Source organism: Prosopis cineraria, unplaced genomic scaffold, assembly GCF_029017545.1.
Source record: "Prosopis cineraria cultivar Desert tree isolate PC_DT_omini unplaced genomic scaffold, ASM2901754v1 PC1, whole genome shotgun sequence".
Taxonomy (NCBI): domain Eukaryota; kingdom Viridiplantae; phylum Streptophyta; class Magnoliopsida; order Fabales; family Fabaceae; genus Prosopis; species Prosopis cineraria.
Window position 1 is genome coordinate 3643061 of NW_026555332.1, and position 26259 is coordinate 3669319.

Genomic DNA, 26259 nt, shown 5'->3' on the forward strand with positions numbered 1-26259 from the left:
TTCGAGCCTATTCAAGACGGCCCGAATAGACCCGAACATAAAAAATATTTTTTTCTAAGCCGGCCTTAAAATTTTTCGGGCCAATTCGGACTAACTCGTCAGGCTTGGCCTAAATTACCGGCTCTATTCTATGCCTCGGCGCCTTGGATCTCTAAGTGTGAGTTTGATTTTTAATTTATCAAAAATTTATTTTAATTTTTTAAAAGTTTATTTGATAAAAACTTATTTAATAAAATTAATTTAATAACAACCAGTTGTTGTAATGAAATTTGTATTTAAATATATTTTTTTAAAAGTCAGTTTTGTACATTAAAAGTTATTTACATTATAATAATAAAATGTGTTTTTAAATGTATAATTATAAAAAAAATATTAATTTATGATGATTTATAATTTTTATTATGCAAATATAATATATTTAAAATATTTAAAAAGTATGATAAATATTTTAAATAATATAACATTTGATCTATAATGCTAAAAACTTGACCTCTAGTCATTTTTACTTTTTTAATTTGTAATTTTAAAGAATGTGATAAAGATTTATAATTTGTATTATATATTAATGCTAAAAATTAATATGATTAATTATTTAATTTTTAATGTTAAAAATTTGATGCTTAATTATTATTGTCATTGAAATGATATTTCTATTTTTAATGAATTGACTTATTTTTAAATAAAAATGAGAGATTAAATTTAAAATAATATAATTAGATAACATCTTATTTTTTAAATTCACTTTTTAAAAGCTTCATTATTTTAAATTAACCTAAAGCACATTTAATAATATTCAAAAAAAATTTTAAATAAACTTTTTAAAAAAAATTAAAAATCAAGCAACATTTAATTTTTAAAAAATAAAAAAGTATTTTTAAAATGTTAAAAGTAATAAAATCAAACAAACCCTAACATGGCCCTATGTACTCCCTCCCCCCCTCTCGCCCCTCTCGTTTAGTATGAATAACAGAATATGCAACAGAGGAATGAGTTAATATCTCTGATATTCTTTTGATTGCTTGCCGTTATTTTTCAGTTAGAAGGAATCCTGTCGCAGGCTAATCCCAACTCCCGTTGATCATCCGTATCTTTTTTATATAAAATGGAGTATTCATTAATAAAATCAATTATTAAAAGCCACCATTCAATTATTTTTAGAAAAAATATATTTGTAACATATTTATTAATTCTAACTAATTTAAACTGTATTCCCTAATCTTGATAAACTAGTTATAGAAGTTTAGAGAAAAATAAAAGAAAGATAAATTAGTAGTACATTGGCTGAAAAAAAATCTTGCGCCTAAAAAATATAAATTAAATTTTAAAAAATTTAAAAGTATAGTCGTTTTACATTGATATAAAAATAATTTATAATTAAAAACTCAAAAATTTACAAAGGATTTATAATTGATACTCTCTTCGTTCAAAAATGTAAGACATTTTTAAAAGAGTTGAATGTTAAAAAATGTAAAGCATTTTTAATCTCTTGAAATATAATCATTGTCTTTTTTTTAAAAGTACCCCTATTGATAATGACTTTATATTTATTGTAAGGTATTTAATAGAGGTAAATATAAAAAATGGGGTTAGTTTGAAAGTAGATAACTACTTTATTGGGGTGTAAAATTCAGTTAAAAATATTTTACATTTTTAAATGGAGGAAGTATATAACAGTATATTATTGACAAATATAATAAACCAGCTACAATGCAAAATACAATAAATGTTGGACTGCTTACTTGATTTGATCTTATAACATGAATTATATCTGCAAAAGCCCTAAAAAAGATTAATTAGTTCCAGGATTTGAAAATATTTATTACTCATTATAGTTAATGGTTTCTCTTTAATTTTGTAATTATTTTTTTGGTGTGCATCAATGATATCTCCAACCGACAAGGACTAATCCTTTTTAAAATGTAGAAATCACATAACATATGGTTAGGGATCGAATCCCTGACAACATGTTTAAGAAATCTATCTATCTATTTAAATCTTTAAAGTTAAGCACAAACAAGATCTATTGATGCTAGGGAAAAAACAAGCCTAACTCATCAGTTGAGTTGGCCAAAACGTGAACTTCAAATCCATCAGTTTGTTTCAACATTAAAATTTAATTGCTTTCTACACAAATCCCAAAAAAAAAAAAAGACATTACAAAATAAATTCCCATGACTACTGAACTGAGGATTTTATTAGAGTTTATGTCACGGCCATGACTGTAGCATGTGGACTAAATAAAGTCTCTCTTCAATCTCAGAGCAGCTTAAAGTTAACAGGAAGGTCTCTTAAAAAGGCAAAGTAATGAGGAGAAGTAGACTTCCCAAACAAAGAACACCAACGAGGAAGCTTCATCAGAATTCTTTTGGTTATGGCTGTCGTTTTGTCCACATCTGTCCTTAGTTTCACGAGAGGCCTTTGGTCATTCTTAACCCCACCAACAACATCCTTAGATGTCTGAGCTGAACTTGAACCTGTTCTTCTCCAGAACAGAGTCAGCTCAAACAACTTTGGTGCATTCCTTCCTCCTGAAAACTGGATCATGTGCCAACCATCCACGCTGCCCTTTTTGCCCACCGGGATTAATTCTTCCGAGTTTTCAGTATCTGAGTATGAAAGAGGGAGATACAAAGATTGACGTTAATAAGGAACCAAACCAGAAACAGGAAACACTAAAGGACTTAAAAGATATCATACAAACATGTCCTATTATTTTCCTAGCTAGTGTTTATGTCTAAAGCGGATACTGTTTTTATGAGAAAAATGGATACTATTTTACCTAACTTGTAAATATTGAAAATTTCTAGATGAAGATAAAAATTCAAGAGCGGAAAGGCTCAACTTCTCAAGACTCAAGAATGTAAAGGTAATATAGACAAATAAAAAATAAAAGAGTAGGCTTTTAAAACAAAAGGAACTATACCTACAAACTTGAAATCTTCTATTTCTTCTGTATTGATTGCAATAACCCAGCGGACTGAACCCTTTGTATCAATTGAAACTCTTGTAATCCTTTCATCTCCTTTCGCATCACTATCAACATGAAGCTTAGGAATTTCTGACTCACTCCAGTCACTTTCAGTGTCCTTAGAAGTCCAGCAACCATACTTGACTGAGAAAGTCACAAAATCAACTTCTTTGCCTCTCCCACATACAAAACCTTCTTGAATCTGTTCTACCTCCTTTATCAATTTTCCAGGAGTAGTAGAAAATAATGACACATATGATGATATATTTTGTTGCCCTTCAGCAAAGTTTCCTGTTGCATCTACAACATGTACAACCTAAAATATACCCCGAATGTACAATGTGAAGAGCATGTGTGAGAATATTTGGCGTTACATTTAAATATTAACTAAAACAATCACCTGAATCTTATGTTTAAACAATGAATAGCTTGTGTTAAATGTCTGTTTCACTAATATCTGAGGCTAATGTTAGGACTAAGTCGATAATTTAAATTTCAAAACTTCAGCTAAATTCCAATAATAGCCTTAAAAAAAGTATATGTGAAGTATAGTTTTGACAATGAAATTGCTCATCCTTTTGTTTTCGCATGATTAATTTTGTTGAAATTAAGACTGAAAGAGGCCATGGATCATGGTGGTTTAATGGTACCTGAACAAACCACAAGAGAGTTGGACAAGACACTTTAAACTATCCAAGGACAGACTGATAGAAGGTCAAACTCCCCCCGATTAGGGGGGGGGGGGTTACAATTTACACTTCGAGAATCACCGATTAGGGAGGGCCTACACCGTCAAGAAGTAAATTAAGATCCTTCAACGCCCTTAAAACAGAAACAATTTGGGATCTAATTACTCCTGCTAATGCTTTCTGCCTAGTGGCAATAATTTGACTAGGTAATGAGGGAATGAGTAAAAACCTGGAACTTCCAGAAATAGAAACAGTAGTCAACAAGTTCCCAAAAATGGTACGGCAATATCTTCTCATTAATAGGCCAGAAAGAAAGAAGTGATAAAGTAGTCCGATAACAATATCATGGGTATTGAGAAACTACGGGTTTTCACATGAAATGTTTGTTTAGTGTCATGATACAGGGTCAATGCAGAAAGAAGTTTTCAAATTTTACCTTTCACTATCTATTTTAACAATAGTTGAAAGAGATTTTACAAAAAAGTTAATGCTTTTACTTTTCAGTACAGGTAAGTTATGGTGAGTTATAAATGAAATCAAGCGGCTCACATGCACAGAAGAAGACAAACTGTTATATAACCAGCATTATGCTTGTCATTTAAAATTAGTGATAGCACAGAAGCATCGTGAATAGAGCACAATGATGTTGTGCAATTGATGTAGCTAACCCCATCTAGTGGGATAAGATTTGGTGTTGTATAAAAGCATCATGAATCATGCAAGCCAGGACAGTTGCACATAAATTAGAATTGAGTAAGGTGACTGCTTAAAGGTAAGAATGGGCATTTACATTTACAGCTCTGGCAGTGTCTTCAGTAAATGGCGGAACGACACCTGATAATACAGCTGCAAAAGATACGCTGAACAGCGTCAAAGTTCCCAGGATGATTGCCCTTTTTGCACCTGAACACGAATAGATAGTAAGTTATGTCATAACATACATCACAAAACACAGATTGTTTTTTTAAATATGTACTGTTATATAAATGCAGTAGGAAAGAGAAAGAGAAGAGAGAGATACCAGAGAAACAGAGAGATAGAAGAGAGAGAGAGAGTTTTGATAGTGCTAATATGTCATTAACCATCAAAACTGAATTATAATAGGGGTAATATTGTATTGATAGGCTCCTGCTACTAACGGTCACTAACAACCTATTCTTGTCATATTAACGTCTTTCTTTTCAAGGAAAGGCAGCAAGGCACTTTATTCTACAACTCTTCCTTTACAAAATAAGTAGTGGAAGGTTTTGAAATAATATATGAGATAAATGATACTTCAAAGTTGAGCACTTCAAGATCCCTCAATAATAAGCAATAAAGTCTTAACAAATTTAAATAAAAGACTCAAGAAGGCAATTAATCTATTGGCAATGAATGCAGATGCTTATATGCCACTTAATCCCATTTTTTATTAGTTTTGATCAAGCATTGTGAAGCCTAAATTAAATGGATTGTTTTCAACTGGATTAAAGGTGATGGATTTTTCTGCATGGTTGCTTTACAAAACTATCTAGTCCATTCATTAGTCGGGACCACTTGAAAATTCTAGAAGGCCACATAATCTTCTTGGACACTAAGTTTTACATTTCATATTTTTAACAGATATGTTACATGTCAAGAGTCCAACTAGAAGCAATCTCTCAGTAAGTTAATCTCAATTTAATCATTTCACATGCTGTAAACATCAACTCTTCCCCATCCTTACTGCCCCCTCCAATCATTCTTTTAAACTTTAAAAATCCATAAGCTCAATCAATATGTTTTATGAGTAATTCTTCAAAATTATAACATTTAGTTCAACCAATAAATTTGCTATCCCATTATCATTTACAATAAAACATGAACATTAATTGCAAAGTATTTATGCAGTATATAAAACCTGAAATATGAACATAGGCTAGGAGATACACAAGGGTCAAGGACAAGAGAGCAGCCATAAATCCAGCAATCACAAAATTCCCCAGCCATTCAGGAGTACCACCAGGATTCCTGCATCATAACAAAAATGCCATTTAGATTGTGTCCCGGAATCTATTCTCCAATAAGCAATGCTTTTCCCTGAAATGAGAAAGTCTAATAGATAACCATGAGATTACCCCAAAATTCAAATGTAACAACACATGAAAGTTTCATTAAAAAAATGTGGCTCTTCTTTTTCTCTTTTCACTTAATTTTTTGTAATGTTCTAATCTTTACCAGATATTTGATGTGACAGGCAGATCATCAAAAAAAGGAAGATCCAGCAACAGTTCTAAGAAATATACATGTCTCTCATGCAGATCAAATTTCTACATTGATCAGGAAAAAGATTAAGATTTACCTATCAAGACGGACCATACCACCTATGACTGTACCAACCAGCCGGATAAATGTACCAGCAGAAATTAAAACTGGAACGGCTAACCCTAGAAGCAAGGTTGCCAGTTTGAGCGGCTTTGGCAACCTGGATGGGGTTAGAGTTGCTTCAAAAAAGCCATCTGAAATTTCAACCAAAATTTAGTAAAAGGACCAAAAGTTAAGGCTCAACTCAAACAAGTACAAAGATGAAGCAGAGATGGTTACATGCGAATGCTGGCGAGACTAACCAAACAAGAGCCAAGTAAGAAGAGCCTATTTTATAATAGCTCCCCAAAATGAGAAGAATAAGCCACTGAAAAGACCCAGCTTTGTAGAGCCACCTTTCAGCCTCCAACTTGACAATTTCAACTTGAATAGCAGGGGACAGTTTCTTTCTCCTAGAGTGTACGCTCAAGAGATATTTTTGCAGTAGAAGATATCCCAAATGTTGACCTGTCAATGCTCCAATAAAAGCTGGTGCAGCAAATAATCCAACCACCAACCATGGGTTTGAAACATATGGCACTGGTGACCAAGATATCAATGGTAGACAAAAGGCTGCAAGGAAACTGAAACCTAAGGCAAACACCCACATCAGGAGAACACTCAAACATGACAAGGCCAATGAAGCAGCAGCTGGAAAACCGCCCATGAGCAATGATGTAGTCCAAATTAGCAGTGACTGCATTATTACTGAATTATGAAGCATATTTGCAAATTTTTGATGGTAAACAACCATATAAGTTCCCTGAAAATTTCAGATAATTAGCATAATAATATTTTTTTAAAAAAGCAGCAAACTACTACAGCTACATCAGAAGAACCAATTTATAAATAATAAAGCCAACAATAGAGACGTAATTGGAATAATGAAGAAGATTGACAAAGCTGTTGCAGCAATGAAGTACCAGAATGTCAAAATATATGGCATTGTTCTGACTTATTTCTTCATCTGCTTCTGCTGTATTGCCTTTGGGAAGTTGAGGAGATGCAGCAATATGAAGCAGGAAAGCAAGCATATTTTCCCCTAAATGTTGAAGAGATCCTTTCTTTAAGAGTGCTAGCTTGTCGTTCTGCAAAAGGAAAACATTATATTTTAACCATTAGATATGAATATATTTGTATAAGTCCTATAATAATGCCTCCTAGATATCTATCCACTGCCACCTGCTTTGTTTTAATACTATAAACCAGAATCAATATATTTTAGCAATTGTTCAATTGTCAAGTTTAAAACGGCCCATCTTTGGGAACAAATTAACTCAAACTCTTAACCATACATACATACATACATATTTTACCAGAGAAAGTCAGATATGCATAATTGCAGAATTATTTTGAGCAGAAAGCTACATACAGACATGAAGTAAATATTTACAGGGTCTGAGAAAGATAAGTATTTTTTTTAAGATTGTTGACTTATTATTAATGATCTGATGCCTTCTCTCAGGAGTTCAAATAAAATCACAAAGACATCAACTTGAAACGACACATGTCTACCCTCCCCAACCATGCAAAGGCATTCCTTCAATTGAATATTGTTAGAATATTAGATGGATTGCTCAGCAACAACCTGCAAGAGGTGATTCTCTTTTACATTTGACGTTTCTTCTCTTTCTGATAAAAAGGACCTTCAGCAAAGATAGGTGCACATAAAAAAAAATAAACATGCATATTTCCTTGCTGTCACAATTATTCAAATTGCATCTTCCTTTTCTTCTTCCACTTTCCAATGTACCAAAAATATGAATACTGTTTACAATTTAGCACGAGAACAGACACCTGATTTATTTAATCAAGTAAAATTACATTTATAGACGATAAATGGGAGAAAAGACTTCCATTCTAACAAAAAGAAGTAGCTCTCAAAAAATAAGATAATTTTATTCTAATTAGATAGAACACAGGATAATCCTAAACATATTGAAACGCTAAAAAGAAAATTAAAAAAAGCCTTAATTAAATAAAACATATTCCATAAAAATAACTCAATAAATTAACATCAATATCCAATTGCTGCTTTAGTCATTTTTTGGGCCAGCACATTATGATTTTCCATGAACATGTTCGGTATAATAAAATACATAACAGGTTGGTCAAAAAAATAAAATACATAACAGACACTGGTCCAATAATTTTGTTAAAAAGTAAGAAAGAAAGAAACCTTCGTATGATATACTGCAGTATTATCTACATATGCAAAATCAAGGCCAGAAAGGCCAGCAACTTCTTTGTACACTTGGAAATCTGTTGCAGATTTTATGGCTCCTGAAGAAAAAAGATCCTGCAGTATTAATTTTGAAGATAATTAAAAAAAATCCAAAAGAATATTGAAGAAGTAAATCAATCAATGATAAAAAAGTAACATGATACAGATTATTAGGAAATGAACATAAAAAACCTGTGCTATAGTCTGCCCAGATGGGTATTTTGCTACTGAAGCAAATCTCTCAATAGCCCATGGATGAGGACCAGCCTACGAAATTCAAAGTCTTTGGTAACAAATAGTGAACTTGACATTCTTATTGGACTTGGAAGAAAAAAAATAAGTGGCAGAAAGAATGAGATATTGATGTCAAATAATTGAAAAACTTATATTTTCAGATTCTATGAATTAAGAAACATGTCATTCATTAATGGTAGAATAAGGGAAAAATAGATATGATCTACTGGCAAATTCAGCTCAGGTTCCCAACAGTGAAGCCTCTTTCAAGCAACGTTATGGTATAAAAAATCCTAATTTAAGATGCGCAATCATGTCATATGCATTTATGCAAGAATAATGCTTCATTAAATTAGATAGAAATACAAATAGTTACTCAAAACTCAACCATCCTTTAAGTAGTATATTCTTGCATCCAGATTCTTCTAAATCTCAAACGTTGAAGATTGACTAAAGGAGTTTTGGCAAAGATATTGCAGTTTATTTGGCATCAATTGGGACAACCATGAGACCTATTGAGACAATCTATATCCTATATGTTTCAATTGGAAATGCCTCGATGTCAGCTTTAAATTCTACTCCACCAAATACCAGAACAATGCATACAGCACACGCATAATAAACAACAAACCCTTAACCTCTCTCCTAGAGTCACTTGAAATTTTACTGATTAATATTATTAAAAAAATTACAGAATAAAGAAAGCTCACTCTTACAAAGTAACTCAAGTATACACAGGAATGATATTAGAAAAAGTTTACTAGTTATCCATATCATCAGTTCTAATAACAGTTGGGCTTAAAAAGGATTCTTCAGCCATGCTCAATTAACTGAATAACTTATATAGAGACGTTTGAATAGTGCTATCTTTTGATAATTTCAGTTTCAAATCCTTTTACCAAGACATTTCCTTTTCTGTTAGTACTTCATCAGTTGGAATCAACCATACATAGTCATACAGTATGACAGTGCGAAATGAAAAATACAAGTAAATTGTGACTAATGAGTAATAAACAGACCTGAAATATACCAGATTTCCCTCCAACGCCCATGGCCTCCAGATCAATAGCCATATGAACAGTTTCACTCCAAGGATGCTGCATTCATAAATTTCTTCTTACTGGCAAGATAATGATTACTTCTTTAAAAATGTGCTTGAAAATTAAAATACAAAAAAAAAAAAAAAAGGGAAGCACCAATAAACTCTGAAAAACGGAAGAGCAAGTCCTAGATCAAAACAGAAGAGGAAAGTGAAGAACTTGAAGTCAAGTTGGGGATAATGAACATCTACTCCCTATTTTGAGGAGGAGCATTTGTTATTCTAGCTGTTAGGCCCATTGTCTTCGGAGATTTGTGTCTGTATTCCTCAGAGATCGGTGCCTTTATGGCCTGATTCCATGGGACTGGGTCAACTTGGTTTCCCATTTTGTTCCTTGATTTTGTATGCTCAATAAATATACATTTAGTTTATATTTTTTTAAATGCAGCCATCACTTTAATTTTATAGCAGAATACTGTTAAAAGTCCGAACTGACGGAGAAGCAGATACAGAAATAGATAAGTTAAGGTTGCAGTAACAAATAATTCCAAACCTGGGTTACGAAGCTGTGAGCACCATTCAGACCCTCCTCCTCCCCAGTATTAAATACAAATATTATAGCTTTCTTCAATCCATGAGCCCATTGAGAAATCCCACGAGCAAGTTCCATCATAACAGCTATGCAGGAACTGCAATCTCCAGCGCCTTCTCTGTTACAACCATGCTATACCTTTAGCAGAAAGTGATTATGGGGTTCAAGATTTCAAATTATCAAATGTGGTAAAAGCACGTGACATTCAAAGTTTTCTCTCAAATACTTCTAATTGAGAAACAGAAAGCAGATCTCTTCTCGGTAAGGAGGAAAAAGATGAAACCAACTACTCTAATTCAAGCAACTTTTCCCATTATCTCAAGACCATCTGTTATTAATCAATAAATGAATCGCAAGAGGTGCTCCACAGAGCTTGATAAACACTCATCTTTAACAAGTAGTGCAAAACTACAATTAGAGATTGCCATACCAAAGCAGAATTGGAAATTTTGCATTTGTGATGTTATAAGGACTCGTCATTTTTTCATTCTTAAACTGCAGTTATGATCCACAACTCAATAGGCACGTTACTGTACATAAAGGCCACAAATGAATCCACGTACGACATGCCATAACATTAATTACAATTAGCACAGACAGGACAATATATCAGTTAATAGATCAAACAACCTTCAGCAATCACTTTAAAGATATTATAATATTGTTTTAATAAATTCCTGTATGAAAATGCCTGCCATTCTTTTAGTTGTGTATTTTGGATAGAAAAGCTTAAGACTACATTCTGGACTATAAAATTATTTGTATCTACACTAAGCCAGTCATGGATATGATACGTATCAAACACTCAAAACCTTCACACTTGTAATGAGGTATATGTTCTTTGACCTTTCTCCACGAAAGGAAGAATTTCAACAGCATCCCTAAGCATGATTCTTTCTCCCATCTCTCAGTGCAAGTAAGAAAAAGTTAAAAATTACTTAGTTGTACATATATGTTTTTCAAAGATACATACATACAAATATACACATGCTGACACGCATGATGTATTCATATCATTATATGGGATCACAATTTATTTTGGTTAAGGACATTTCAACTCAAAATCTGAAGTTGTTGAGCAGCAATCCACTGATGGTTTTATTATGATTGTTTTATTATAATCACAAATGCATCCCCTCACACAAATGCTTTCTAGGCTCACCTTTAAGCGTAGACAATGCACAACCAACCACGCCTTGTTCTGAACCGTAACTTTAATTAAGAGAATGAGAGGTAGCAAGAATCAAATCCCTGACAAGCTTTGAAACCTTGTCAAAGACCATTTCAACTCAATCTTAAAGCAATTAAATGAAGGCCCATGGATAAATTCCATCATAATCTCTAACATGTTTCAATAATAGGAAATCTTTAAGTTATAATGATTGCATATAACACTATAATAAATAAGATCAAATAGACAAAGAAAACATACGTTGAGAAAACAGTATCAATATGAGAAGAAACTAAAATAGATTGCTCTCTTGCTTCAGAAACATATTTTGGTGAGATCCTCATTACAACATGTTTCAGATCTGAATAAACAAGTGTTCTCCCCATAAATAAACCACTGTCCAAACGATTTGCACCAGACTTTGCATGGAAAAAATCCACTTCAACATCCACCTCCCAGTGAGCAGTTTTCTTAATGGTTTCACTTGCTGCCAAAACATACTGAAGTTGGGAGAATGTTAATAAAATTGCACAGTTAACATAACATGGAAAAGTTAATTACTGAAATTAGTTTAATAGCTTGTTGATTCCTGAGTCCATAATGTGAAATGAAGGGAACAACCAAATTTATCATATGCAAAAAGAAGGAGAAACGAAAATGAAGGACAGACAAGACAAGAGCAAGCACAAGTCTATGCACTCAAGAGGGAGCCAGCTTCAAGAGAGAAATAATATATTGAAATAAAATAAAATAAAAGTTAGTTCTCAAATGTCGAGATCTCATACAATCAACCCAAATAACAATAAAATACCAACTAATTTGTCTCATATTAGGTTCTAGCCCACTGCCCACAATGTGTTACAAATGTAATTTGGGTCAACTTATAAGTCAATTTGCTTCAAACTAATGATGAGATAGCTTTTAATAGATGAGGGATAGTACAAACAAGCAGGCAAGTCCTAACTCTATCATTAAGCCTTTGGTGCTTAAGTTCCAGGCCCAACTTGACTTGGAACATTGAGAAACTAACATTATTGACTTCCTAATCATGAAAAAAATGCTGAAAGGCATGATATCTGATTGCTTTTCCTTTCTCAACCCCTCTTACAAGAAGCCATTGGCCTGTACACTAAAAGAATGCAACAAAAGAAAGATACTAAACCCCCTTGAGCAAAGTTTCGAGTTTAAGTTTTGTATATGGGGGAAAAAACTGCATTGGAATAGCCTTCCCCTATTTTCGGTCTGACCCAGTTCAAATCCAGATTAAACGGTAGTACCAAATAATGAATGGTCTGTTACCCAAAAAAAAAAAAAACTGTCATCAAGTTTGAAAAGAATTTCAATCCATGTGTTTCTAAAATAAGAAAAATAGCTAATCAATGAAACCTCTGAGTTATTTTCTTATTCCACGTACTGCACTACATTTTAATCAAGATGTTAAAATATTTAATAACAATCTGTACATGTCAATACAGTATGGTGAAATGAGAAAGAAGGTATCAATAACAAAACAGTGCCTTCAACTTGTCCAAGTTAAACTACATAGTGAGATGAACTAAGAGAGAAGGCATCGATAATTCGATATATGGCAAAATTAGCTGGGTTGAGGACCCAACCTGCAGGGCAGTATCCAGAGCCTTAGAAGCAATCGGATGTGGGCCCAACTCAGTCAAGGCCTTGACATGCTTCATTGCTTCAACCTCTGAGAAACCCCTCTTGCCTGCCTGTTCTGCTGTGAGAGGCACGGGCATGTTTTCAAATTGGTATCTATAAATCGTTGAACAGCAATATGTGATTATCACGAACAATGTTAGCCACACATAAGAAGACCTCCTTCGGTTTCCAAGATGAAAATTGATTTGGAGATCTTCACCACCAGTAGACTTGCTACTTCCTTCACTACTACTCGATGATTGGAAAGCTGGTGACGGAGTTTTATGCCTCCTTTGCATTTTGTGCAAATTCAACCGAGCAAGCAACCTCTGAAGAAAGCAATAATGGAAAATATTTTCTAATGGAGATTAAAAAAAATATTTAATCCAGTATGCAGCAGGAGTAGTAAGTCTTTGTTAGATTCAAGCATCCAAAATCAACTGAGCAAGCAGCTTGAAAAGAGGGGAAAACTGAAGCCCAAAATTATGAATTATCGGTGTCGTTGCTCCAAAGCCACAAACAAAGAAAACTAGGATGGAGAGTATTAACTTATCAATTGATGGCAAGACAATTTTCAAAAGTGGTGCGAAAAGTAATGAAAAATGCAAAAGGAAAAGTAAGTTTTGTAGAACCCAGCATGCTGTATGCAAGTTACACTGAAAAAACTTAGACTTTACCCAATTGGGTTAATTCCAAGTTAGAATTGTGATGGACAAGAAAACAAACACGAACTCAATTATCTGGTCGCAAACCGATAGTTTAATCATTGCTGAACAAATCGAACATCAAAAAAATGCTAGAAGAGACAATTTACAGAGTGGATGCGTGATGCAGCTAAAGAGCGAGAGATGATATAATTTGAAAGAATATAGACAAAGCACGAGTTTCTACATCAAACCAGTAAATTGGAGGGAACGTTATTGAATGAAACGGACAAGAGAGAACTGGGCGTTGCTATGTTCGGATTTGTTTCTCGTAAATTGCTAAGCTTCCAAACGGCGGAACTGTTTATCCCACGTATCAAGAAGTTTGACCTCTACTACGACGGCAGACTGCTGCTTAATGCGAATGTGATGTGATCACGTGAGGGAGTGATGAATAATCATTAATATAACATTTATTAATTAAAAAAATTCCGGATCATAAATTTCCTTTTAAGTGAGGCATTGAATAATAAGAGCAGGAAGGAATCAAAGCATTCTAACAATTTCATGGCGGGCCCAAAGTCCTTGATTGTAATTAAGTTTTTTATTTAAAATTTCTGAAGGCAAGCAAAAGGTTGATTATAATTGTAATTAAGTTTTAAGAGTCAATTATTTAAATACTCTAGATTTTTTTTAAATTATCACCCCTGCTGATGTTCTTAGAAGAGATTTAAACTCATGATCCATTGGTTCATCAAAATATTGATAACCATATGGCTAGTAAAACATTTTTAAGTTATATTATTTAAAATAAAATATACATTATAAATTTAAATCCCATGCTTTTATATGAAAGCAGTTTCCAACATATTATTAGTTCTCTATAGTTGAGTTGTTAAAATTGAACAATTTCTTGTGGATACTATATCACATGTTTAAAAAACTTACTATCAAGTAATAACTTGTTAAAATTATAACTTTAACTTTTATAGAGAGAAAAAAAAAACAGAACTTTAACATGTAAATACAATGAATAAATATTTAAGAAATAATTTGTTAATATTAAAAGACTAACTTGTTTGATGTTTGATAGTGTATTTCTTAAATATTGACAAGTTCTAAATATTATGCTATAAAATGCGCGCGCGCAAGTGTCTGGTGTGAATTTAGTTTTCAAGTTATTTTATGAAAATTGTTGATTTAAAAGATGCTATGATTATTTTTCTATAGTTGATTTGTTAAAACTAAACAATTGGATGTTGATTATTGCATATTCAAAAACTTGTCAAATGATAACTTGTTAGTATTGAACTATAACTTGTTAATTTTTTTTATCAAAAAAATGTAACATATGGAAGCAGTGACTATTTAAAAATAGAGAATGGCATTTTTTCTTACATCATAACTAAAACCTAATAACAAATTACAAGTACTTCTATGTCATTTTTTCATCAATAAAATACAATATATGGAAGATAGTGATTTCTTAAGAATAGAGAATGATAATTTATTTTGAATAGATAACTAAAACTTAATATCAAATGAAAAGATGATAGAAATGTATTTACAATTTGCTATTTGGTCCTCTATTATAAGAACTCTTTTTTGCTCTTATAATCCACTCCCACTTTACTGCAAAAGAGTAGGTGGATGATGATAAAAAGTAGATATATACAGAATTTTCATTTGGACTTCTTCTTTAGTAATGTCATCCAATTGATATTAAAAAAAATTGCTATCGTGTCTTAGTTATGCTCAATATAAGTATTCATATTCTCAAGTAGTCATTCTTCTCCACACATTGCATTTTATTGATGAAAAAAATAATAGAAATGTGCTTGTAATTCACTATTAGGTTTTAATCATTCACTAAAAAAACTGTCATTATCTATTTTTAAGTAGTTATTGTCCTCCTCATATTTAATTTCAATTTTTAATTGTGGGGGCAAATTTCTCATTTTGCCAAAAATCAACATACCAAACAAGTTCACAGAGATTATACAATAATTTTCACATTCTGTGATACTTTATCATCATTTCCATACTTCGAGGATTTTTTTTGGGTCATTCTCCTTGATTTTTATCTTCTAAACAATAAAAGCATGTGCAGGAAATAAAAAACGATAAAAAAAATAAGTTGTGTCAATAGTAAAAAGATATTGGAAGCAATGTGATATTAAAATATAGTACAGTGCTTTATAAAAAAAATATAGTACAGTGTTAGTATATAAATGGATCAATATACACAACGCAATGTTTATATTTATATCTTCTAAATATTATCATTTGTTGCGAATTATCTTATTGACTTGATATTTAATTTCTACTAATTTTTATCCATGTTTGGTTAGAGAAAAATGGAAGGAAGATAGGTCAATCAAATTTTAATAACTTTGATCTCGATAAAAATTTAAAAAAAATGAGGTTAACAATTATACTTTATCATACTTTTTTTTATATATAAAATTAAGACTCTTAAAATTTAGAAATCATAATTAAAATTTTTAAAATTCAATTGTAACTTAAAATTATGATATAAAAATAATATTTTTATTAAAAATATATTATATCAATTAAATAATTTACAATCAAATCATCAATAATTTATAATTATTATTTTAATTTTGTATAATTATAATTTTTACATTTTTGATAATAAAATTAATAATGCATTATAAATTTAATATAATTATATATAATAATCTTATTAATAATTTACAATTACTGACATCTTATCATTACAACTTTATATATTTAATAATTAAATTAATCATGTATTATTAACAAAATTTAACATCATTAATAATTTAAAATTATTATTTTAATTTTTTATAATTGAGGTAGAGTTGAATTGATCATACAACTATATCATTAGATGTTTTCCCTAAAACCAATTCTTTCTAATTTTTCCTGCCAACCCCCAAAGTAAACAAGGGTTAATGTCCGGTGTTAATGCATAAATTGATCAGCGCGCAACTACGCATAACGCAGAACTGAATTTCTGTTTCCCAATTTTACCATTTTTGAAGCTCTCCTTCGTTAGCCTTCTACTTCTGCCAATGTTTGCCAGTAGCTTCAGCAGTACCAGCCGTTCCTCTTTCTCTCTCCTCAGGAAACGCCAAAAGGAATCATTCTCTTCAGCTTCCACTCTCCTTTCCCTCTCCTTCTAGCACTCGACTACAGTTCTGATTTTCCCCTTTTTTATGGTAGTTTGTGTTTTGCCAGAAGCTTCATCATCATGTCCATGGTTCACCCTTCAATTCACCCAATTGAAGCCCCGCCGCTCACAGATAATGCTTTGCCTAGGGCAAGGATGAAAGACGTACAGGGCATGCCGGGCACATTGGGAGGTCTTGCCTTGCGCTTGCTTCAGTTTGTTTTCGCTGCCCTTGCCCTGGTTGTCATGGCCACCACCAGCGATTTCCCTTCTGTCACCGCTTTCCGGTATTCCGATGGTTTTTGTTGTCTTAACTTTTTATGCTAGTCTGCAATATGCGTTTTAATTGGTTCATAGTCAGAATTTTATTCAATTTTTAATTCGATATATATCGTTTAAAAGTTAGTGACTCTGTCTTTGTTATCTTTTCGATTCTGTCATTAAACTGGTCGCGATGATTGTAAATTACGCTGTCAGACACTTGGAATATGCATAATTCATGGCTGCTAAAGGGATTAAAGATAAAAGTATACGTAGTAAAAATCACCCTAGTGTGGTGTGTGATGAGGTTTCGGTGAATTGGCGTGATTCAATCATACATAGGCAGAGTGCCAACACAACATATATCATGAGAGTAGAATTTAATACCATATTAACAGGAGTTTTATGGTAGGGGAAAACATTTTTAAAATTGTAATATAATGGCTCGATTATAATCTCCAAAACATCAGTTTCAAATGTTGCTTACTACTTTCTTAAACACTGAATTCAGTTTCAAAGGATGTCTTGCTTGTTTACATGTTGATGGGAGCAGTTATCCTTGTACTTTTTTACGGTGTAGTAGTTTGGAGCAAAGGCCAAAAAAAAAAAAATATGAATTCTATAAGGGCTAATGGCTTAATTCTTTATTTTTCTCCTTTTGGAACCGTGTTGACCTGCTAGCAATAGTGTGCTGGAAAGGAACTTTTTGGTTGTTCAAATCTCTTGTTGATGTTGTTTTACTTGGTTTTTGTTTGTTTGAACGTATAGCTTTATTTCTTCTGCCTCTGATTGAGTGCCTATTTCGTTGTTGTACATTTCTGTCTCTACAAATTATGCTTCGATGAATTTTGGGCTTGCCAGAAGTAGCTTAGTATTTTGAGCGAGCCATGCAAGAAGTGTTGTAGGTGTGCTTTATTCATGTTTCCATTGGTTGGGAGAAGTTCTTTTAATTGCCAAATTATCTGATAAGAGCAAAATTTTATGGAAGGAAAAGGCTACAAGGGAGGGGCATTGGGATGAGTTGTCCTATTAATTGTACTGTTATTGAAGGTGATTCATTTTGGCCTAAAAAAGAAATAAAAAAGGAGGTGATCCATGGGACTGATAACCTTGTTTATCTTAGAGTCTTCATTTTTTCCATTTAGCATGACAGGCTTTCTGATATTTGCTGTACCAGCTACCTAGTTGCTGCTGTGAGCTTGCAAAGCTTGTGGAGCCTCACTCTAGCGATTGCTGATGTATATGCCATTTTAGTGCAGCGTAGCTTCCGAAATTCCAGAATTGTCAGCTTATTCTCTATTGGTGATGGAGTAAGACAACATGCTGCCAAACTTAGTTAACTTGTGCAATTAAAGTTTCTGTAGGATTTGTATCTCGTTTGTGTCTCACTATTCTTGCCAGCAGTACTCTGGTGTCTGGAGCATTGCTCCCATTTAGGTTAATTTGTTATCCATGCAAGATGTCACTAAGGAGAAAATTTATTAACACTGATACTTTCTGCACTTGTTCGTTTGGTTGAAGAAAGCCTGGGACATTATGAATTATGATACACCTAAGACATGTCAAAGAAAGAATGAACAGAGTGAAGTGAACAAGATAACTCCTTAGCTTTCTGAATAGACTTATCATTTTTTTTTTTTGCTTCTGAGACATTTACAGGATTTCCATTTAACCTTTTCTCTCTCTCAAGGCTAAGCAAATTGTAACCTCTATTAGTTACTTCCAATTAAATAACTTAATGCTGTTAATCCAACAGGATAGTATAACCCCTTCCTCCTACTTCTCTCCATCTCCCATCTTGTCAACTGTTTAGTGGTTTTTCTTGTATTGCATTCAAAATAGGGTTAGTTGAGGGTTTCTTAGGTATTATTGCTGAAAGTTATCAATCACTTGGAAATATTTTGGTGAATAGTTATTTATGAAAGGTGTTAGACCCTAGGTTTTGGAAGGCTGGCATGAAAACAAGAGCCTGGTTTCTTGAGACAAATGGGAGAATTGTTGGCTAAAAGGCTGGCATTAAAAGATGGTTGGAACGGTGGCTTGTAATCTAACCAAGTACATGGCAATTAATTGGCCTTTTGGGTTAATCATCCTCATGGGTGCTTCTATTTTTCTAGTCCTCTCAAGGAGGATTTTATGGCCGGCTCCTCTACCAACTTTAATCAATAAATCAATTGTTGACAATCAGTCACTTTTCCCTCCTGTTAACAATTCCCTGTCAATTATGTGGTTTGATAGAGCTCGTAAATTTACTCATACCTATAAGAGGAGGATAGAGAGGAAGGATGACTTAGATGGAAGGGCATTGACTGGTCAAGATGATTATCCTTCAGTCCTTGACCATAAGGTATAGTAAAATTATGATCCTATGTTATATTCAGAAGATATTTTGAGTAGCAGGGGCTTTGTGTAAGCCTTACTATGGTGTTAGTAGTCTTTTGCTTGTTTGGGCTGGTATGTCTTTGGTAATGGAATAGAAAGGGAGGGCCTAGCCTCTCGAATGCCAGAGGGAGTGAGACCACTGTGAGTGTGTTTTGGTTCTATTATTGCTGTAATTTATCTGTAAGGAGAGATAAGATTTTGGCCAAAATCAGTGAGTGTCTTCATAATACTGATTTGATTCTCTTTTGGTTCACTAATATCAAAACATCAGGATTTTCCCCTCTCATATGATGCTGTCACTATATTTCTGCACTTATGCTATATTTCCTGGTTGGGTCTCATTATTTGGTATCAGAGCAATACGATTCTTGGGTAGTTGAAGTAAGGGGTTATGGTAGAGAGAGTACAATATTTTGATCTGGAAGTATGGGAATTGAAGATGGTTGGAGTGTTGATAAAGGATGTGAGCAACATCGAAGAAGTGTTGAAAGGTATAAATGTCGCCTTGGAATAGATACAGAAAAAAGTGGTAGGGGATGAATAGGAAGGTACTCATCATGAAGAGACCTTTGAGATTGATCTAGGAGGTGGACTTGAGATGAGTAAATACAAGAAGTTAGAGTTACCTATCTTCTCAGTTGAAGATCCTCTTGGATGGCCTTTTCGAGTGGAGTGATACTTCCAAATGAATTCCATAACAGAGCAAGAGAAGCTTGAAATAGCTATGTTATGTTTGGGAGGCAAAGCGTTGAATTGGTATCAGTGGTTTGACACGAGAACGCCTCTATGCAACTGGGTAGAGTTTAAAAGAGAACTGTTATGCCGATTCCATTCCTTCTAACCAAGGGGACTATGAGAGGTTATTTACAGCTAAACAAGACCACCACTTTGCGTAAACTAATGGAGATGGCTGTTTGTATCGGTGGGAGAACTTAGATGTTGGTGGAATGCAAAGAGGCTAGGTTTACTTGAAACCCACAGACTCATTTCGAGCCCAGAAACAAACCGTCCCAACTTGTTTCCTACTTATTTTGCACGAGTGATGCACGTGGCTGAAGCTAGCAAGAATGCGACCTCTTGTGTAGTGATGCCTACAAGAAATGCAAAATGCACGGAGACAAGAACAGATCAATCGAAAGTAGGGAGCACTTCGAACTCTATACCTGTGACAAAGAAATTCAGCAATTCCCAATGACTTTCTAACACTGAAATCACACAATGAAGGGAGGTTGGACTATGCTTTAAATGTGGTGACAAATATAGCCTAACCCCCCAGTGTAGGAAAAAGACTCTTCAAGTGTTGATAATGGAGATGGGTAGAATGCCAAAGAAGAAGAACATGCAGTGCTTGAAGCCAAGGAAGGGAATTTTGAAACTATTGAAGGGGGGATGTAGATGGGATTATCTTTCAATTCCATGGCTAGGTTTGGTGATAACCACACCATGAAGGTAAAAGGGAAGATTAGGGGCATTAAGGTGGTGATAGTAGTGCCACCCATAAATTTATTGTGGAAGATTTGTAGAGTAAGCTAAAATTACATTTTGATGAAATTTCTGAATATACTATTACAATAGGCGATGGGTTTACTGTGAAAGGGAAGAAGCGATGTAAGGACCTTCGTTTAAGCATTCAGGGTCTCAATATAATTCAAACCTTCTAGCCTTTTAGGTTAAGAGATGTTGATGTAGTCTTGGGAATGGAATGGCTGAGGTTATTGGATGATGTGAAGATTAATGGGACCCAATTAACAATGAAGATTGGCAATAAAGAAAAGAAAGTTTGCTTGCAAGGCGATTGTTCTCTTACTCAGGCTCAAACTACTTTTAGACCTTTGATTCGATCTGTGGGGAAGAAAGGAAAAGGGTTTTTGATTGAGTATAATGGATTGACGGGCAGCGATGAAGGCACAACAATTTTGAGTCTGGAAATTCAGAAATTACTGGAAAAATTCCCTATGGTTTGCTAGGTTCATGAGGTTCTACCTCCGCCCTGTGCCAAGGATCATGCCATTATTATTAAGTTAGGAGAACAATCACCGAACATTGGACGCTGTCGGTACCCTCATTTGTGGAGGAATGAAACAAAAAACATGGTGAAATTGAAAGCTGGAATTATTCAACCAAGCAACAACCCTTACTTAAGCTTGATATTGCTGGTGAAGAAAAAGTTGGAACTTGGAGGTTCTGTGTTGACTACAGGGCTTTAAACAAGATTATAGTTCTGGATAAGTTTCCCATTTCAGCCATTGATGAGTTATTGGATGAATTGAAGTGGGTCACAATTTTTTCCTAGTTGGATTTGAAGTCTGGGTATCATTAGATTCGAATTAAGGTCGGGGATGAGCACAAAACAGCATTTAGAACACACGAGGGACATTATGAGTTTAAGATGATGCCCTTTGGATTAACAAATGCCCCCTCAACTTTTCAGTCCTTGATGAATGAGGTATTTATAGAATACTTACGCAAATTTGCATAAGTATTTTTTTGATAATATTCTTATATATAGCAATGATCTAACCTCACATTTAAAACATTTGGAGGCTGTATTTTCTATTTTCAAACAAAACCAGCTTGTGATTAATTTAAAGAAATGCAGTTTGGTGCAACCAAAGATTGAGTATCTAGGTCATCTTATATCAAAGGAAGGGGTTCAAGTAGATCCGGCCAAGATAGAAAGCATGGTGAAGTGGCCAAAGCCTAAGAATGTGACATCCTTAAAGGGATTCCTAAGGCTGACCAGGTACTACTCTTGATTTGTCAAGAATTATGGGAAGATTCTAAGTGGTCATTGGAAGCAGAATAGGCTTTTGAGCAACTTAAGACAACAATGACTACACTTCTTGTGCTTGTAATGCCTGATTTTACCATCCCCTTTGAGTTAGAAACCAATGCCTCCGGTACTAGTGTAGGGGCAATCTTGTTGTAGTGGAACAGACCTATGGCATATTTTAGCCAAAAACTCTCAAAGAGGGCTCAACAATGCTCTATTTATGAAAGGGAACTCATAGCTATTGTTACGGCAATCAAGAAGTGGCAACATTATCTTTGGGGACACAAATTCATCATCCGTACTGATCAGAAGGCCTTGAAGTACTTGCTAGAGCAAAGGGTAGTTGATGAAAACCAAAAAAAAGGGTCTCTAAATTAATGGGATTCAAAATTTGAGATTGTGTATAAGTCTGGCAAAGAGAATAGGGCTGCTAATGCTCTATTCGGACAAGAAGAATCGCTGGAGTTAATGGGATTTTCTTTATGGCAGTACAATGATGTGGAAGAATGGGAGAAAGAAGTGCAAACTGATCCAAATTTGAGCAAAATTCTGCAGCAACTCGTCACTCATAAAAAAAGGGTGGAAGGGTACAACTTAGTACATGGCTGTCTACACTATAAAACAAGGTTAGTGCTACCAAAGGGTTCCACCAGAATTCCTTTGTTACTCAAGGAGTACCATGACTCTCCAATCAGGGGGCATTCAAGCTATTTACGCATCTACCAGAGACTGTCCAATCCGGTGTATTGGGAGGGAATGAAAAGAGATGTCCAGCAACATGCGGCGAGTTGTGAGGTGTGTCAAAAGAATAAGTACCAAGCTTTGTCTCCTGCTGGCCTGTTACAACCATTAATTATTCCACAAAGTATTTGGGAAGATATTAGCATGGATTTCATCACTAGGTTTCCCAAATCAAGGAGGTATGATACCATATTAGTAGTTGTGGATAGACTTACAAAATATGCTCATTTTTTCCCTCCTGCTCATTCTTTTCTTACGAAGGATGTTGCTGAAAAGTTTGTAGCGAAGGTTTTGAAATTACATGGTTTCCCTAAAAAGATAGTTTTGGACCGAGACAAGGTTATCATTAGCCACTTTTGCCAAGAATTGTTCAAATAGGCTGGATCTCAACTTTGCCTTAGCTAATCTTACCATCTAGAATCTGATGGACAGACTGAGGTGCTAAACAAGAGCTTGGAGACTTATTTGCATTGTTTTGCCAACAAGAAGGCTACTTAATGTGCTAAATGGTTATCATGAGTTGAATATTGGTATAACACTTCATATCATGGTGCAGTTGGCATGACACCCTTTAAAGCAATGTATAGTAGGGATCTCCTTACATTCTTGAAGCTTAGTGATGAACCTTCTGCTATAGAAGATGTGAATGTTCATGTTCGAAATCAGATCATTTCGCTTCTAACGGACAATTTGGCTAAGGCTCCAAGCAAAGTGAAAGCACAAGCGGACGAGCATTGGAGAGATGTGCATTTTGAGATTGGGGATTTGTTTATGTGGAACTTTGACCTTATAGGATGAAAACCTTGGCTAGGAAGTTTAATGAGAAGCTCATCCCGTGTTTTTATGGTCCTTTCAAGGTTTTTGAGAAGGTTGGAATAGTGGCTTACAGACTTGAACTTCCACCTACTGCTTGCATCCTTCCGGTGTTTCATGTTTCTCAGCTAAAGCAATCTGTTCATTCTGCTGTGATAAATCCTACCATCCCTCCAACACTTTCTGATGAATTCGAGTTACAGGTGCAGCCTCAAGACATTAGAAGGGTTCGCAAGCTTTTAAATGGACAGCGAGAGTTGTTAGTTAAATGGCAAGATTTACTCAGTTTCAAGAATTCTTGGGAAGATGCAGATCTGATTAGTAAACAATTTCCAGCCTTTTCCCTTGAGGACAAGGTAAAACTTTTTGGGGAGGGTGATGATAGAGCCTGTAATTTTACTCATACCTACAAGAGGACGTCAAAGAGGAAGAATGACTTAGATGGAAAAGCTTTGACTGGTCAAGATGATTATCCTTCAGTCCCTGGCTGTAAGGAACAGTAAAATTATGATCCTATGTTATATATAGAATCTATTTTTAGTAGTAGGGGCTGTGTGTAAGCCTTACTATGGTATTAGTAGTCTTTTGCTTGTTTTGGGCTGGCATGTCTTTGATAATGGAATAGTGAGGGAGAGCTTGGCCCTCGAATGCCAGAGAGAGTGAGACCACTGTGAATGTGTTTTGGGTCTGTTATTGCTGTAATTTATCTGTAAGGGGAGATAGGGTTTTGGCTAGAGTCAGTGAGTGTCTTTGTAACACTGATTCGGTTCTCTTTTGGTTCATTAATATCAAAACCTCAGGATTTTCCCCACTCATATAACAGTCACTGTATTTCTGCACTTAATACTGTATTTTCTGGCTGGGTCTCATTATGGTCCAATCAATATAGCATGAAGTTCTTTCTTGTCTTGTTTTGATGCCACTGAAATGCTTTCTGGCTTTCCCTTTTTTATGCATAGTGCATACTAATAAATGACCCTCTAATCATCTGGTGTAGCATCCACATCAATAAATTGCTTGCAGCAACAAACCCACACTTCTAAATTACTTCCATCAAATTAGGAGTCAGTGCTTGTAAAATCTGTTGAGAATCCATAACCCTGTCGTGAATTGCCCATAGGTTCTTTCCCCTTAGTGTATCTTATCCATGGACGAACCTGCAACTTAAACATTGATGCTCACCCCTGTTTGCAAAACCTTTGCCAAGATCTTTGCTACAATATTACCCATTCTTGTCATCAAATTTCAGAGTTTTGTAACATAACTACATGAGTGTGAGTTTGATCTAGCTTTTCATCCAATTCTCTGAACCGATGATGAGCTTTCATCTCTTTTTCATTCCAATGGATTTGCGCATGATAATTCCTGAGTTATCAGAACACATTACTCATTATTCTCTTCTAAGATAATTATAAGATTCTCCATTAACCCTTTATTTACTACCGGGTAAGGTGGTCATAGCCTCTATTTGTTACAAACAACCAAATGACTAAGCTTTTGGCTTCTCAAGATTACTTGTGTACAATTTTACCTTGTCAAAATGCATATTGGTAGAAGTAACTTAAAATTAGCTATATATATCTATAATCTGTGTAAAATGGAAGTTAATTTGGAAACCATTATTGTCTTTTAGATTGTTGAAGGACTTTTGTTGTCAGGCTCCAAAAGCCATGAAATCAATGCAGAACCCTCATATATGTGTTGTTTTCATAACCAAAAAGACATGTTCTCACACCCTTTTGGGGAACATGAAAATTTACTGTGAAATCCGCATTTCCTAGTTTGGGAAACTAAGGTGAATATGACAGGATAAAAATGAAGAGAATATGTACCTTAGTTCCCTCAAAAGAATTCTAAATGGAGAGAAAAATTGAGAAAATTACCTATTTGGTATCTGGTGATGATTTTATTGAATTATACGTACCTTTACGTTTAACCTGAGAAATTTTCCTTTTATTACAGATTACTTCAACACTCACTTTTGCTGCCTCGTGTGCTTCTGCTGGTATCACAGTCCTTATTGGTAACGATCTGAATGATTGTGCACAGAATCACTGCAGCAGGTTTGAGATAGCAACAGCCATGGCATTTATGAGTTGGTTTGCTGCTTCCCCTTCCTTTCTTTTGAATTTCTGGACACTGGCTGCCAAGTAGTAGGTGGCTTTTGCATGTATTTATGGTATGAACTGTGTGTAATGATTGGCCATATGTATAATTCACATTCCTGGCCCTCATCGATCCCTTGAACTATAGCCTCTGTTCGATTCAATACATGTGAACTTGAAAACTCTACGTGTGGGAACTCTTTTGGATTCTGACATAGCATAGCACCTGTGAGCGTGGCTCCATAGATGTTTGCTTTTTAATGTTAACTAGGTTTGAGAATGAGAGGTATTGTCTTTGTGGGTACATTGTCGCTAAAATGGACGCAGCTTTTTAATGGGGGGCAATTGGATTGGTGAAAAGTGGTGATTTATATCCACTAAAAAAAAAATGGTGATTTATACAAATTATGACAACTGAGAAGGCACCTAATAAAAGACCAATAAAGGAGTCCATGTTAAAGATAAAGCAGCTTCGAACAAATGAAAAAGGA

The 26259-nt window shown here is 34.3% G+C and overlaps 2 protein-coding genes across 4 annotated transcripts; one reads left to right on the forward strand and one right to left on the reverse strand.

The window, feature by feature from the left end:
* Positions 1-2003: 2003 nt before the first annotated feature.
* On the reverse strand, positions 2004-13950 carry LOC129314846 (uncharacterized). 3 transcript variants are annotated; one of them, XM_054958308.1, is made up of 14 exons: positions 13828-13950; positions 12856-13221; positions 11501-11739; positions 10030-10186; positions 9457-9534; positions 8396-8470; positions 8159-8278; positions 6903-7067; positions 6220-6742; positions 5978-6134; positions 5537-5646; positions 4448-4560; positions 2924-3284; positions 2004-2606 (listed from the first exon to the last, which is right to left on the reverse strand). In XM_054958308.1, the coding sequence occupies exons 2-14, from the start codon at positions 13189-13191 to the stop codon at positions 2257-2259; spliced, it is 2784 nt and encodes a 927-aa protein (XP_054814283.1). In that variant the 5' UTR covers positions 13192-13221; positions 13828-13950; the 3' UTR covers positions 2004-2256. The 3 variants fall into 3 exon arrangements, with proteins under 3 accessions (XP_054814283.1, XP_054814274.1, XP_054814266.1); XM_054958299.1 differs by having other exon boundaries at positions 13791-13947; XM_054958291.1 differs by having other exon boundaries at positions 13784-13943.
* Positions 13951-16506: 2556 nt separating this feature from the next.
* LOC129313642 (CASP-like protein 5A2) lies at positions 16507-25950 on the forward strand. Its single transcript, XM_054956921.1, has 3 exons — positions 16507-16980; positions 18132-18264; positions 25626-25950. The coding sequence occupies exons 1-3, from the start codon at positions 16775-16777 to the stop codon at positions 25815-25817; spliced, it is 531 nt and encodes a 176-aa protein (XP_054812896.1). The 5' UTR covers positions 16507-16774; the 3' UTR covers positions 25818-25950.
* The last annotated feature ends 309 nt before the right edge of the window (positions 25951-26259 follow it).